The sequence below is a fragment of the Falco naumanni genome, chromosome 5 (assembly GCF_017639655.2).
Source record: "Falco naumanni isolate bFalNau1 chromosome 5, bFalNau1.pat, whole genome shotgun sequence".
In the NCBI taxonomy this organism is placed as follows: Eukaryota; Metazoa; Chordata; class Aves; order Falconiformes; family Falconidae; genus Falco; species Falco naumanni.
In genome coordinates, this window is record NC_054058.1 from 53,338,897 (window position 1) to 53,354,796 (window position 15,900).

The 15,900-nt window shown below is 36.1% G+C and overlaps 1 protein-coding gene across 2 annotated transcripts in view; it reads left to right on the forward strand.

Annotated features, from left to right (window-relative positions):
* The window catches only part of SLC16A7 (solute carrier family 16 member 7), an 80,031-nt gene extending 65,772 nt beyond the window's left edge, over positions 1-14,259 (forward strand). For both annotated transcript variants that reach the window (XM_040595532.1, XM_040595531.1), the window contains exons 3-5: positions 8,296-8,439; positions 10,018-10,830; positions 13,360-14,259. In XM_040595532.1, the coding sequence (XP_040451466.1) occupies positions 8,296-8,439; positions 10,018-10,830; positions 13,360-13,631 (1,229 nt within the window). In that variant the 3' untranslated portion in view covers positions 13,632-14,259. The remainder of the gene's footprint in view (positions 1-8,295; positions 8,440-10,017; positions 10,831-13,359) is intronic.
* The last annotated feature ends 1,641 nt before the right edge of the window (positions 14,260-15,900 follow it).

Consider the following 15,900-nt stretch of genomic DNA (forward strand, 5'->3'; position numbering starts at 1 on the left):
ATGCACATATCATGTGCTGGTGCTGATGCTATTTCCAGCTGTCCCCATTACAGAGGCATGCAGGCCACTTTGTGAGAAATATGTGCCTGGTGTTAGAATGCCTCTATTTATATGCATCACTCTTACATAGGTGCTTTGATTTCATATCGTGATTAGCTTGTTCTACCTTTCTTCTTTCATTTTTCTTGCCTTTTTCCAAATTGAAAGACTAATTTTTGCAAATATCTATGCATGAGCTTCACTTTACTGAGTGATACTGAAGGTAAATATAAGGAAAGTTTTAAAAATGTTAAAATATTTTGCTGCATCTGACTTCATTTCACAATAAATGTGTCAATGTTAAATGGGGGCAATTAATTTTGAGACAACTTTATTTGTAGTGGGTGAATATGAATGTTTCTGAAAACTGGCGAGTGGTCAGCAACTCATAGAATTACACTCATTTCCCATTAAATATTATGAATTTTCATATTGCTAATTTCAAAAGAAATGTCATAAATCATCATAAAGTCTTCTGCTTTGTGATCAAGCATTTTAGCCTTTCATGAAAAAAATGCTGTAGTGGAGCATGCAAAAGATAATTAATATAAAGCTTCAATATATATCCATGTAAATAATAATCAGCATGACTTCTCCTTGATTAAAAACTGGGCAATTTTCCAACTTTGAAAAGTGCATAGATATAGAGTAATTTGCTAGCTTGAAGATGTTTTCTAAATTACATGGTCCCTAACTCCATATACATTTGCACCCTGACAAACAAGTAAAAAACCTGTAAGCCAAACAACAGCTTTAATTAAAATAGGCAATGCCCTTGGTTCATGTCTCTGATGAATCACTGGGGGGAAAAAAAACCCAAACCCACAAACAACAAAATACCAAAACAGATCAAGGATCTTTAATTTCTACACAAAAGCAATGTATTTAGTGCAAGCACCAGTGCCACTATTCACTTACCGTGTTTCTTCTGAACATTTCAGGAGAAAGGCAGCCATAGTTGCACCAGGCATACATGTTCCTGACCTGAGCACATCAGTCCAAAATTATCAGATGCAACTTTTTTGGAGGGGGAGCCATGAACAAGCAATCAGTGTGCTGAGACACTCTACCATCAGCCAGAGCGCTATGAATTACCCCACAGGACTGCCGTATTTTTTAAAAGTCCTAAGGAATATCTGAAGGTCCAGTTAATCCAAATAACAGATAAAAAACCAAAAGATAGATACTTAATAGAATTCAAGGATCCTTCAGGACACAAGTGAGAATGTGTAAATTCAGGATAATGGTGCTGAGGAAATGTAGTTAGAGGAGAGGAAGTGGTGAGCAAAGTGTGACGGATGGTTGAACACCTGACTGCTTACCCCCCAGCATGCTGGGCTTTCAGCTGCTGAGCTACCTTAATGCATAGGTTGGTGACACTGACTCAGTGTTAGCCATTTCTTATCGGTGATATTTATTGCAAGAGTATTTTTTTCTCTTTGCTTTCTGTCAAGGTTACTGTATTATCTAGATTTATGGAATCAGTGCAGCCAGTTGTAGATATTATATGAAGTGGAAAAATAAATACTGCCAAATGCATAGAGGAACTACAAATAAAGCTTTCCAGTGATTGTTGAACTATGTTAACTTAATTGCTGTTACACAAACGCATAGGATATGTCAGAAACACAGGTTACCATTCCCAGAAATGTGGTATAGAATCTACAATACAAAATAACACAAAAAATCTACAACAAAAAATAACACACAAACAGTTGCATGACATTTTAGTATTTTCAAATTCATCGATACCTTTTTATATTTTTTTCTCTCTGTCATCTCTAAATTCTATCCAAGAGTAAAAGTATTTAGCGAAAGGTTTTTGAACTAGAGATAAGACTGTCACAAAAATACTCAGTTATTTTTAGTTCTGCTTGAGAAAAGCAGCATATTTTTAAAGTGTTTTCCAACTTAATTAACAGGTTTTAAACATGATTAATTTTGAGTTGCTTTTCCTCTGTAAGCCAGAGATGACATTCCAATAGTAGTAGTAAGTACTTGCTTAAAGCATTTGTGGTTGAAGGAGTTGTTTTAAAGTGAAAGGTAAGGCTCTGCTTTAGAAAAAATAGGGGATTCTTTGCCAAACAAAGCAAGTCAGCTCCTGCAAGTAGATCTTATATTTTGGGGGGAAAGAAAAAGAAAAAAAAAACAGCAAAAGAAAAAACCACCTCTGACTGATATTAGCAAGTAGGTTATCCTGGTGATAGTTCTTGCAGCTCCTCGGGTTTTTCCAGCTTTGTAGGAAACAGAAATAAAAAATAAAGCTGGACTAGAAAGATAGCTGCATTGACTCTGCAGAGCAGATGGCTGCAAATGTTATTGTGTTTCAATCACTTGACTTGACAGTATGCAATCTCCAATATTGCATTAGTGCAACTTGAAATATTATTGCGTTTATTTTCAACTTCTTTCAGCCATTCACTTTATTTAAATAAATGTCATATTGTTCAAACTGAGTCATTTCAGGTTGCTTTGGATCAATGACACTATGAACACTGTATGGCATTGTCAATATATGTTTAAGGAATTATCTTTATATTAGGAAGGTTCATCTCTAGTTCCATACTAAAAATAATGCAGGTAGCAAAGTAAAAAGCATAAATACATTGGCTGTATGTGAAACAAGTTACAGATGTGAATGATCTTTGATTACATCACTGTATTATAGCAGTGAGAAATCACACCAGAATGAATAAATTAAATACTGAAACCTAGATTACATACTTTGCAAAGACACTTTCATTCCTCCAGTGAATACAAATATAGAATAGACCCAAAGATAACTTTATTTTGGACATAAAAGACAATTACGGCAGCTTGATACTGCTACAGACCAATCCCTAGTATTGTAACCATTCTAACTAGTTATTATACATTTAAGTTGCTGAACATTTTTTCATCCCTCACAGAAAGTGGTGTCTATTTATGGGAGAACTCTAAAGTAATTTTTTTTTCTTTTGTTCAGTTTGGTAAGAAAAAAACTGATGGAAAAGAGAAAAGGCAGCAAGAATTCTAGTGTCCTAGATTCTTTTCCTCTTTTAAATTAATGGAGTGTACCTAATACATTAGGTCTTATAAATGTTACTCTACTTGAGAGATGAGCAAGATGTACATTTTATACCAAATAAATCTTCCTTTATTCTATTTCATGGCCTTAAAACTAATCTGCCTGTACTATTACCTCAAGGTATTATGAAGGGGAAATACTGTTACCTGGTTTGCATCCTTTAAGCTTTTAAGAGATACCAGATATGAAGAGTCAGATCATTTTTTGAAGTTTATGTTTTCTTTAGGGCTGAAAAAAGCAAATAAATGGACAGATATGTGTATATGAGTGTGTGTGTATCTCTGAGAATGTAACTATAAGAGAAAGAATATTAAATTTAGAGTATATAGTTTGAGTCCTCTATTCATTTCCACAAAAATAACAAGCAGTATATTTCTTTAAAAAGAAACTTTAGTGTTCAAGTTATGTTTAAACCATATTAGCAAAATAAACATTTTTTAAGGGGAAAAAAGGTGATTATTTCTTCAAACATCTGCCTTTTGAATCTACTTATTGTTCACTAATGTAGTCTTTTTTATTGCTTTTCATTTACAACAGTATGCCTTAGCAGAAGATGAGGATTTAAATGGTGATAGAAAAGATAAACTTGAAAGTGAGAGGAAAATATGGTTTATTGCTACTTTTCTTATTACAAGAAGTAATCTTATCTCATGTGTATACAATACGTTTCTTCTGAGAAATCCTGGTATTCACTGAACACCAGAAAAAGCACCTTTGTCCTCACATTTTACACAATACAGATGTGCAAGTGAATGTTCTGCTGAGCGGTCAAAACAGAACGTAGACATCACATTATTATAGGTTTTGTATAAAACATCATAAACAGCTCCCAGATGCATGAGCCAGTGTCTGCTTACATAGCTGAAATGACTTTTGCCATCTTTCCCTTGACATATGACAAACAGTGTGAAAAGCTGCTATTTTTTGTGTTCTTCTAAGTCATTTGTGTCCTGCTGCACAGGCCTTCCTGAAACTGTTCTTCAGTGGCATCAGTTACAGTTGCTGCCTTATTCCTTCTCACATTCTGGTCATTTGCCTCAAACAGAAAGATATAAAACAAAAATACAGCCAGGAGACTGTTAGCATATTACGATAATGGTCTTAAATTTGGTTTAGGGAGTGTATAGTCTTATGTGGCTGATGGTTTGTAGGTGCTAAGGGAGAGATCAGATTAAATATTCTTGTGGGCTTCCTGACTTAACATCTGTTATGTAGTTACTTCAGGCTTCGTGAAAGTAGACTCCGAGATCCAGCAGTCCTTTAGTGCATTAATGTGCATTAATGTATAATGTGATTTTGGGAGTGTTACAGTGCTAAAACAGCATAATCTTCCTTCTGCTAAAAAGAAAAAAACTGCAAGAAATATAGATACATGCTGTCATGTGAGCATTGCTTAAATAATTGTGGAAGCTGTTAGATGTGAAATGAAATTTGTGTATGGCTATAAAATGTATGATGATAGACAAACAGCTGGGATTTATGTAGATTCATATACTTCAAGGTATGAATATGCATTATTTCATGAGACTCCAAAACCAGGTGTATATGCAGATGTCACAAGAAAATGTTTAAATTACTCATTAGATTGGAAGGGTTCCTGGGTAACTTAGGGAGTAAGCTTAAACTAACTTTATGGCTTATAGAACAATTAGTATTTCCCACATGCACAAATTTTAAATCAAAATATTGGAATGTACTAAAAGAAAACCCAAAATTAAATGGAGATGTGATGGAAAATGCACATCATTAATTTGAGAAAAACGTCTCAAAGAGACTATTAGGTTTAAAGGAATTTTAAGTTTATAATCCATTCCAGCTTTAGGTCATTTGAAAGTACAGAGCTTAGACCCATCAGACAGTTTTGTCTTTCCTCTGGTGTCTTCATCCACTGCCTACCTAAATTAATACATCCATATTTGACCTCAACTAACAGGTCTTGTAGGTGGAGCTAACATTACCTGCTTTGATCTGAAAAGCTGTAATTTACAGTCCTGGCCTAAGCACCACAGTTAAGATCTGCAAAGATGCTGTTTTCTTATTCCTGATAAGGAACTCTCTGCAAAATTATTTCCCTCAAAGGAGAGGGAAACTTGCCATTTCTGGACAACCTCTAAAAAAGGCAACCAACCAAACACTGAAAACAAACATCTCCCCCAAATCCCTAAACAAACAAGTATCTGGCTCATTTTTCTGTCCTACAGAAGGAAGGAAGGATTGATGGAAAAGTATTAAAGAATATTAATATTATAGTCAGTACTCTTTAGGGGTGAATGTTACAGCGGAGCTCATCTTTGTCCTTGACTGTCGTTGCAAAACATTGTCAGTGCTGTGCAATGCTGTCTTTTTGATCCATAATTTTATTTACAATGCTAACAATATAGCGATATTGCACAACAATATTTTTTAATGCCATTCCTCAATTTCCAGCACTTGATAGCCTGCTATGTGTGGATTTACCTCATCTTTTTCATTTAGTTTCACACCTATCCTTCTGGCCTTTCAAGCTGTCTTTGTTTAATGAGAAAAGAAACAGATTGCTAACAGGTCTATCCACATCATAACTGAAGCATTTATGTAAGGGTAAAACTCAAGTTGCCTGTAGTGAATAAATCTGTAAATAATATGGTCAAATATTTCCCTGCTACGATGCCTCTTTGCCGCATTTTTTCTAAGGATCAGCGAAGGAACATTTTAAGTATGACTACAGCAAGGCAACAGTTATTACAGCGGTAACTTGCAGGTAGGTCAGAATGATAAGAAATACTAAACAAATTTTTCTTTTACAGTTTTGTAAATACATCCCTCTCATCATGGGAAGAAGAACTTGCAATAATTTTAGGAATCTGTATTTTTTTATCTTTGATGTAAAATACTGTTTTGTGTTTAGCCATTACAACTTCTTTTTTTTTTCCAGAAAATTGCCTTGGTTTTATTTATTTTCAAAAATAAAAATATTACTTGATATTAGGATGAAACTTTTTGCTTGAGTTAAGCAAAAAAAGTTCCAGTAAAAAGGTTGGGTTTTTTTTTTTTTTTTTTAACTAGAGAAAATATTTGTATTGTTCCTGTATTTCAAAAGGGCTTTCTTTTTAACTGAAACATGAGCCAAATACTGATTGTCCAAACATAGCTCTATAAATAGCAAAATCATGATTTAAGTTATTCTTCAGCATAGTTATGAGAGCACAAGTTTATTAAGACAGGAGGAGTAAGCATGATATATTTGCAAAGTGCTTGGAGTGCAATTTGTTCGTTCTTCATGTTTCACTGCTTTCTCCGTATGGTCTCAAAGGAGAAAGCCCACCTTGTCACAGTTCTGCTCAGTGGTCCCCCCAGATGGAAGTTAAGAAGTGTTAGTTATCTCATAATATAGGCTGTCAGTGAAATGTTTTAGTGCTTCATATGTGATTTAAAGTCTGTTAATAAATCTCTGGGCTGTTGTATATTTGGTGGGCCATTCCATGCTATGGGTGTTTAAGTGTGTTGGGTTTAATATATGGTTATGCTTAAGCTGCAGTTCAGTGAGCAGCAGAGCCTGATGTCCTATGCTTATGTCCGTAAGATGAGACCTAATGCCTTCAGCCTGAGCATCCTTTACCTTCTCAGTAAAATAGCCACCCTGTTTATCTTCTATGCCCCCACCTACCTGGAATGGTACAGCTGCCTGGGCAAGAAGATAGATTGCTTTTAGTGGTGACAAGCTGGGTGTACTGGCCAGTGTTTGTGCTGCCTGGACAGGGAGCCTGAAGGAGCTTCCCTAGACCCCTTGGGACCCAAGCTGTTTAATCAGTGCACAAACCATAAGATCTAAACATCACTCAAATCTTTGCTTTTCAGTCAAGTTAACTTCAAACTGACCTCTGGATTCATGAGCCATTAGAAAAAGACAGGTAGGCAGAGGGCAACACTATTGCAGAAGCTTATTTCTGCCAGCTAAAACCTGATCGTTTGGCATATGCTTAAGACTTTTGATATGTAAGTAGCAAATAACATTTACATTACAAACATAATAATACTTTAATACATTTAAGGTGATTCAAAAAGTGGGGTCTAAAATAACACTGTACCTATGAAAACACACTTTTAAATTTGGTTGAATTTGGCTTTTTCACATTATGGGATTTCTTGGATTTATTCCTTTAGAAATTTATAAAAATTAAAGACTTTAAACTGTTACCAGTACAGTGAATGATTTGCAGTGCAATCAGATACAGAGCTTGGCGTTCCACTTTATGCCAGGTGCCTGCTTTACCTTGAGTTTGAATTTTTTTGCTTTTTATTATGATTGTTTAGTGGGTTTTGTTTTTTGGCTTTTTGGGGTTTTTTAATTGGATAAGTTTAGTTATTGCAAAAGCAAGACTATTTGTAACGGTCTGGGCCAAATATAGTGCAGTCAGATGGTATGCAGGTTTACCTAAAGAGCTTTGACAACCTCTTAATCTTGATATGTAGCATCACCGTCTATTCTAGTCATGGTCATTTAAAAAAACATATAATGCATGTCATGCTAAATTGCACACTAGCTGTTTGTTTAGTATGGCTGTAATTACACCATAAACTGAATTGCAGTTGAAACTGAAAAATGGACCTGTAGCAATATTTTCAAAGTTTATAGGTCTTCATGCTAAACCACATCTTAGGTTTTCCCAGACAACCTATAGTCATCTTACTGCCCATTAACGCTCCTTTCTGGATGAGGTAAGGGAAAACGAGCCTCAGGGGCCAGAGATTTACATTCTGATTTGATGATACTTTAAAGCCTATGTGTAGTTTTAAGTAGGGGTCCAGTACATGCTACAGTATTAAGGTCAGTTATTAGTTTGCTTGCCTGGAGATTTCTCCTGCTCTGTGAAGTGTTTTGTTATCTGCCTCATACTTTAAATTCTTCAGTCCTTGCACTTTCAAAACTTCCATTGACCGATCTCGGTATTGATTGCTTGTGAACTGTAACAATCGCTCTTGCTTGTCTGATGTCTTTAATCTTTGTATCCAGTTCCATGTCATGGAGGCAATATATCTACATCCAGGCTCGTGTATCTGCAGACTCACAGGGGATGTTTGTGAGACAAATCGCTGTAGAAACAGCTAAATGTTTTCCAAGATGGAGGAGGAAAGCATTCCAACATATCATAAATACGAAACATGTATGATGGAGTTACCTGTTAATGTATTTTCTTTTTTACCAACAGGTCCCATAAGCAGCATTTTGGTGAACAAATATGGTAGCCGGCCTGTGATGATAGCAGGTGGTATCTTGTGTTCATTTGGAATGATTGCTTCCTCTTTCTGCAATAGCGTCCTGGAACTTTATCTATGTATTGGTGTCGTTGGAGGTAAGAGTCCTGGTCAAAAGGTATTAATATGTTATATTATATTATATTATTTCTAATACTGTTCTACCATTGAGCCTTACTGGTCAAGAACCCACTGTGCAAGGCACTGTACAAATACAAGCCGAGAAGGTAGCAAGATCAGTTCATTTCAGCTATCTGAACTATCAAATCGTTTAAATTAGCTGGTATGATGTTAAATTACTTCATAGGGTATTTCAGGAACAACCGATAATTTTATTCAATAAATGCTGTATGTATGTATTGTTCCACACAGCATTGTAATTATGGTATAAAAATTGATTGGCTCATGACAGCACCTATTACAGTCATTTTGTAGATGTAGAATGTAGAAATTCACATTCCTTCTTTCAGCTTTCAATCGTCGCACATCAAACAGAGTGGCAGAGGCTAGCAGAAATCTAGTGAAAACATGAAAGCTAGTGCCAGCTTTCTGTAGGTTCGTACATACATTTACTTTCAGTTCAATGGGTTTCTGTTTGAAATCCCCAGGGCCAATCCCCAAATAAAATTATTCATAATCATCCATCAGAGGCCTGGATATTGCCTCAGGCAATGAACTAATGTGATCATTAAGCCAGTAAATTAAATAGCCTTCTTCTATCAAAAGTTGTGGGTTTGTTTTTTTTTTTTTTAAACTACATCCTCAGAATAAGGAAGGCAAGTGAGGTGAAATATTGGCAGGTAGTAAATGAATAAGGTAATACTTGTTCTTATATTCAAGCTTATCTTTCTTTATGTTGGGACTAAAGGACTCTGTCTTCGTTCAGTGATTATTTCTTAATGCTCTTATTTTTCACATCCTAAACCTGGGGTCTACTGAAAGAGTAAAGTCACAGTCCAGGAATGAGCCTATCTTGTCCCCTGTGCCATCCAGCAGATGTGTAGCTATGCAGACTTTATTGCCTAGATGTCTTAATACAGAGAGAAGGCCTAGAGGTTCAGCTTATACACTGGGCTGATGTGGATTGGTGCTCTGCTCCCATGCATGTCCTCTACAACTCTTCCACCTTTAGCAGTGACTTCCATACTTGTGGAAGTGTAGCTGAATGTGTCGCAAAACAGTTAGCCATTTTAAGCTCCACATTTGTACACAAGTTTGATCTTAAATAGACCTGGAAGTAAGAAACGAGGACATTTATGCATTTAAATACACCCTGCATTCATTGTAGCTGAAGTGACATTATGTTACTTTTGTGAAATGAGCCAAGAGAGAATTGCATTATAGCTTAGTAAATTTAAAAGTGGTGAGTCAAGGCAGTGACACCATCATTCCTCTGTGATTCCCCTGTCACTATCACTGCTGAAATACAGTAAGGAGGTTTGGCTTTTATTGCAGTGCTATAGGGGAAATGGCAGAATGCCACCACGACACAATCTTGGCATGAACACGCATAGGCAGCAATGAAGCTGTCTTTCATTCTCTGATGCTGGTTGGTTTCTGTCTTTATTGGGAATCACTGGAATAGACACTGGTCATTTAAAAATAACTTGAAAGAGGTGTGATGTGTTTTTTCAGTGCGTGACCTGCAATAATACTGTCTTTTATGTGTTTTTTAGGTCTGGGTTTAGCATTCAATTTACAGCCTGCCTTGACCATGATTGGCAAGTACTTCTATAAGAAGCGTCCCATTGCTAATGGACTGGCCATGGCTGGAAGTCCAGTGTTTCTGAGCACATTGGCACCTCTCAACCAATTCCTCTTTAATGTGTTTGGCTGGAAAGGAAGCTTTCTCATTCTGGGAGGACTTCTTTTGAACTGTTGTGTGGCTGGGTCACTTATGAGACCTGTTGGACCGAAAACAGTCCTGCCTATAAAAAAAGATGTTGAAAAAGGCACAGGAGATTCTCCCTTGCACAAAAACAACAAGAAGTCTTTTTGGCAAACCATGAATAAATACCTAGATCTTTCCCTCTTCAAACACAGAGGGTTTCTGATTTATTTGTCTGGGAATGTCATTATGTTTATCGGTTTCTTTGCTCCAATAGTATTCTTGGCTCCTTATGCCAAGCACAAGGGAATTGATGAATATTCCGCTGCATTTTTGCTGTCTATCTTAGCTTTTGTAGACATGTTTGCTAGGCCTTCAATGGGACTCGTAGCAAACTCCAAGTTTATCCGGCCAAAGATTCAGTACTTTTTCAGTTTCGCTGTCTTGTATAATGGCGTTTGTCATATTTTGTGCCCTCTGGCAACAAATTACACTGGCTTGGTGATATATGCTGTATTTTTTGGGTTTGCATTTGGAATGGTTAGCAGCGTTCTTTTTGAGACATTGATGGACCTCGTTGGTGCTGCCAGATTTTCCAGTGCAGTTGGACTTGTCACCATCGTGGAATGTTGCCCTGTGCTCATAGGTCCTCCTCTAGGAGGTAAGAACCTCTTTTATACTGTTTTTTTCAGGCATTACAGCATAATCTTGCAATTTAGCATTGCATTAATATAAACATTGTTCTTAATGTTATTTAATGTTTTCACTGTGACTAGGGACATACTGTAGCAGTAGTGTACCACATCTGTTATCTTTTGGCTTTACAGCTGCAGATCCACATGAAAATCTAAACGCATATATTGCATGCATGTGCAGTAGATAGATTAAGAGTGTATCTCTACTGGCACATAAATCCAGGTGATAAATACATGTTTTCCTGATAGCACATAGTGCTAACTTTTCAACCTTGATTTACATGTATTCAGTTCCAATTTGCTCATTGCCAACATAGTTGTTACTCTCTTGAATTGATTGAATCCACTAGTAGTTTTGTGGAGATCTTACAGTTCTTCTAACTAGATTTCTCTAAACTAGTGGCAGCTAGAGGAGCACACACTTAAGTTTAAAATAGCAACTTTAGTTTGTATAGAGAGGATTGGCATTTCTAGAAAAAAGAAGCTAGCCGGGAGGTACTAGAAAGGACAGGGACATGCTCAGCAGCCTAGGCAGAGTGCACGCATGGTGGGATACCAGCATGGTGCTGTGGAGTGTTGTCCCCTGGTATAATTTCACACCACTGCCCTGCTCTCCGCCAGTCCTTTAGCCTGTTTCTATAGCCAACAGATAATGTGTAAGGCAATTCAAGAGTGTGAACTGGCTGAAAGATGATAATGTTACCAACTTTATTCTTTTGAGTGTAAGGGGAGCTTAAAGGGAGCCTATGTGTATACCTTAGACTATATTCATAACTTTTGGGCTTCTAGCACCAAAAATTTTGAAGAGTCTTATCTAAAGTGTTTTCTGTTTACTAGAATTTAGTCACTATTTAGTAATGTTGTTATTAAGTTTTGTGGTTTTAAGGTTTCTGATGATATAAGAAACTAAAGAAATAGATGGTCAAATATTATTGAAAAGTACTGGTTAAGAGAGTGTGTGTGTGTGTGTTGCAGTGTAAGCCCAACTTGTGAACATATACTATACCCACGGGATAAACAGTGCCACAGAAGTCAGCAAGATTATGTGTGTCTAAAAAACATTTATACATATCGAAGTATTTTGAGGATTATTGTCAGTATTTCTATCAACAGCATTGTTGCGTGAAATTTTGAATATGGCTAAACAATTCCACTCACTTAAGTATAATAATATTTGTTAAAGTAAATTTTTAATAGTCCTCAAGATAGTCAGTGTTTCTCTCATCTTTTAACGTAAAAATTCCTTTTGGTAATGGTAGAACACAACAGATTCTCACGCAGCCTCTTGCTACGCCACCTAGTGGGCGGACTGAGCCGGTGACTGCTGGAGCCCAGCCTTTTCAGTCAGGTTCTAAAATCAATGTTAGTATTAACTCTAAAGATATTAAATTTAATATTTATGGGGCAATAGCACACGAAACTATTTATTTTTCAGTATATTAGCTTTTCAGGAGTTTTGAAAAGTATGTGTTTGTGCTATAACTATGAAAAATTGATTTATCTTTTATTATGCTGAAGTAATTTTAATGCAGAATTTCATTTTTAATCATCAGTTTTATGAGTCTGCTCATTGATAAAAACCAGTAAATTGTACTTTTTACACTAATAGGTGAATTATACGTTTGCAGTGCTATTTGAGTTTTTCCTAATACTAGGCTTGTGAAATAAAGACTAAAATAATTTGATGGCTTGTAAATGTGTATCAGCTGAATAGGCTGACATTATGGCTTCAACCCAGTAAAAGCATCTAAATGCATACAAAATTGAAGTGTGCAGGCTATCCTGTGGATTCCAATGCTAGTGTAGCAGTATTCCGAGCTAAATACTTGGATACGTACAGATGTTGATTTGGGAGTTGGGAAAATCTGGGAAGAATGGCTCATAAAATGGAAGAACAGTTATATTTTATTTTCCTTGTCATGACCCAACTAATCTCAGAGGTGTGGATGTAATTTTTAGGTACAGGTTTCATAGTTTAAAACTCAGCAGTTGAGTATGATAGCTGAAGGGACAAACCTTTCTATCTCTTTCACCAGTCACAGGAAAGTAAAAATTGCAAAGTTGATGTACAATGACAGCAGCATAAAAAGACACATACCTCTTCATCCTATTGTCTGTATGCAGCCTCTGTGAGTGTCAGTCATTCCAAAACAATAGGAAACAAAATTAGGAGGAAAATAAAATAAAAAGTCAATGAAATAATGAAAATTAAACAACTAAAAAAATGTCTGTCATTATTCATTAAGCTTTACTTACATTGTTCTTCAATATTTTATCACTGTCAGTGATTCCAATGACAATTGCTACCTTGACTAATACAGGTTTTGTTAGAGTTCTGATATATATGTTAGACAATTTGAACATGTTGAAATGCTTTGCTGCTCCAACTCCAAAACCAAGCAATATATAGATATTTCTCCTAGGAAAGCATCTGGATTGTATTGGGCATCCTATTTTAAAGATGGTTTTTCTCTCTTCTTGTCTTTGTATTTCAGGTTGGTTGGTAGATGTTACTGGTGAATATCAGTACATGTATTTCGTCTGCGGAGTGATTGTGATTGTGGCCAGTATCTGGTTATTCATTGGCAATACCATTAACTACAGGCTTTTGGCAAAAGAAAAGAAGTTAGAAGATGAGAAGCAGAAAGCACAGAAGAATGCTGACTCAAAGGAAGCCGAACCATTAACAAACAATGAGAACGAAGATGCTGCCAGCAGAGCTGATAAAGCTCTTGAAGATCCTTCAGAAAGAGAAACCAATATTTAATCTGCAGTATAGCTCAGAAGGCAACATTTATGACTTCCATTAGAAATATGTCTTCAAGACACAGGCCAGGTTTTTTTGGTAATAATGATCAGTCACAATATTGGATGGGAACAGATTTTTGCCCCGTGGCAAGACTCTTAGTTAAATTACTATCTACAGTTTATTTATTTCAGTGATACAAAATTGAGATTAAAGAGGTACTGACTCCATGCAAATGAGTCCATCAGACTATGACTGGACAATCAAGAGTCAGGTAAACCAGACAATAAAGCCTTCCAATAACAGTTTTGTTTAAAATATGTATCTAATGCAAAAGTACCTCCTAGACTTATTTAGGAAGATACTTTGCTTTCTTTAGAATATTGTTAAAGTCTGTTGAAATCATCTGCCCAAACTGTATTTACCACTAATATTACAAAGAATATAAGCTCAAAGATTTTTTGAAAAGAGACAGAGTACCTGAGTGAAGCACACTGAAACTTTTTTCTCTTTTGTATGCCCACTAGATCAAAAAGGTACATTATGCCTGTATAAACAATTATAATATGGATGTAAAAATTAAGGTTAGGAGACGAACAATTGGTGGGCACCATCTCTAAAATACAATAAACAGCTGAATTGCAATATATTCCAGAAGTTGTTTCCTCCTGTGATAGCTGACTACATTGTATTTCAACGTATATTTGAATCCAAAGTATGTTCAGACTTTGCTAATTCAAACAGAGCTAAAATCTGTCTGTATATAAAAGGATTTAAACCCAAGATTTACATTGCTAACAAGAGTGGCAATTAGGTGTTTTGCTTTTTTTTTTTTTTCATTATGTAGTCCTGTATGGCTGAAGGGTCTGCACTGGACTGTGAAACTTTCTTCCTAAAGGGACTAGACTCAGAACCTGCTGATGTTAAAAGGATGCTTACCCTTGGCTTTTGTGGCCCAAATCAGTTCGGTTTATTGGCGCGTCATTAGTTGTTTGATGGTCTGCTGGGAGGATATTTAAGGTCTAACTTCAGGTATTTGCAGACAGGTAACTTTGTACCAGTTCTCAGCTCCCTTTCCCAAGTATTCAGTGAAAAGCTACTTCCTTTTTCTAATGCCAGTTTGAGCAAAAATGCTGCAAGGCACATTGACAGTGCCAGTCTGGAAGCTTTGTATTGACATATCATTTTTGTGCAGGATATTTGGTTTTGTGTCTACAGTTTCACACAGACACTCCTATCAATTAAAATGTACACAACTGTTCCTCTTCCTTTAGGCAAAAGGAAGCAGAAGTCTACAATTTGACTTTACAGAAATCATTTAGCATTGCACTTGAAAGCTAGAAATGCAAGCTTCTGAAGGTATTAAGTGAAAATATTTCTGTTCTGTTTGTAGGTGAGGAAATGTGTTATTTGTTTCAGAGAGATGCCTGCAAATGACTCAGAAATTGTGAAAATTAAGGGTCTGATTCATAAAACATTTATGCACTGTTTATGTAGGATACACATACACTCAATTCCAGGAAAAGAATGTAATTCTTTTTAGTTCTCTTTTAAATCGCAAAAAGTTGCAAATATATTGGACAGACAGCTAGCAGTGTTAAACACACTTTGAAGCACCAATAATGAAGAAAAAATTAATAGTAAAATAAACAGACACAGGAGTGCTTTTAAGAAAGCCATTTCTTAATAGTAATGTTTGATATTACTATATCCACTCTTCTAAAAAAATTCTGGCAGAGCTTGCTTCTGTTTTGCTGGGTTATCATCTTACATACTATGAAGTTCCACAGTAATGCTGAACTTTTTCATTATCTCAGCACTGTTTTGGAGGAGAAGCATCATGAATCTACTCACAGCATGGTACAGAAATTAATACCTACTTTTTACCTAATTATATGCAGGAAAACCAAATGTCTTCTACAAGTCCTGTAGCATATAGGCATATCAGCAACAAAATATGTGCATTTGAGAGTCTGGGGAGGAAATATGGGTTACATGCTCAGATCTGAGCAGTGAACTGTGTAAAGGAGAATGATTTAGTCCTACTAAAATCACAGTTCCTTGTTCAGCCCCCAGCTTCAGAGAGGTAATAAATACATTGCACCTCCTTCCAAATGTAGCCCTGCCAGCACCCCATGAGGTAAAAACACTGCTTGGTTTTTAGCTATACAGACAGAGTGAATTCCAGGATCTATGAAGTACAGCCAGAAAGTGATGAGGAATTTCATAGACACCAAGTTTTCATACAGTGTGGAATATCAGTTAGAAATACTGGATTGTAAACAATGAA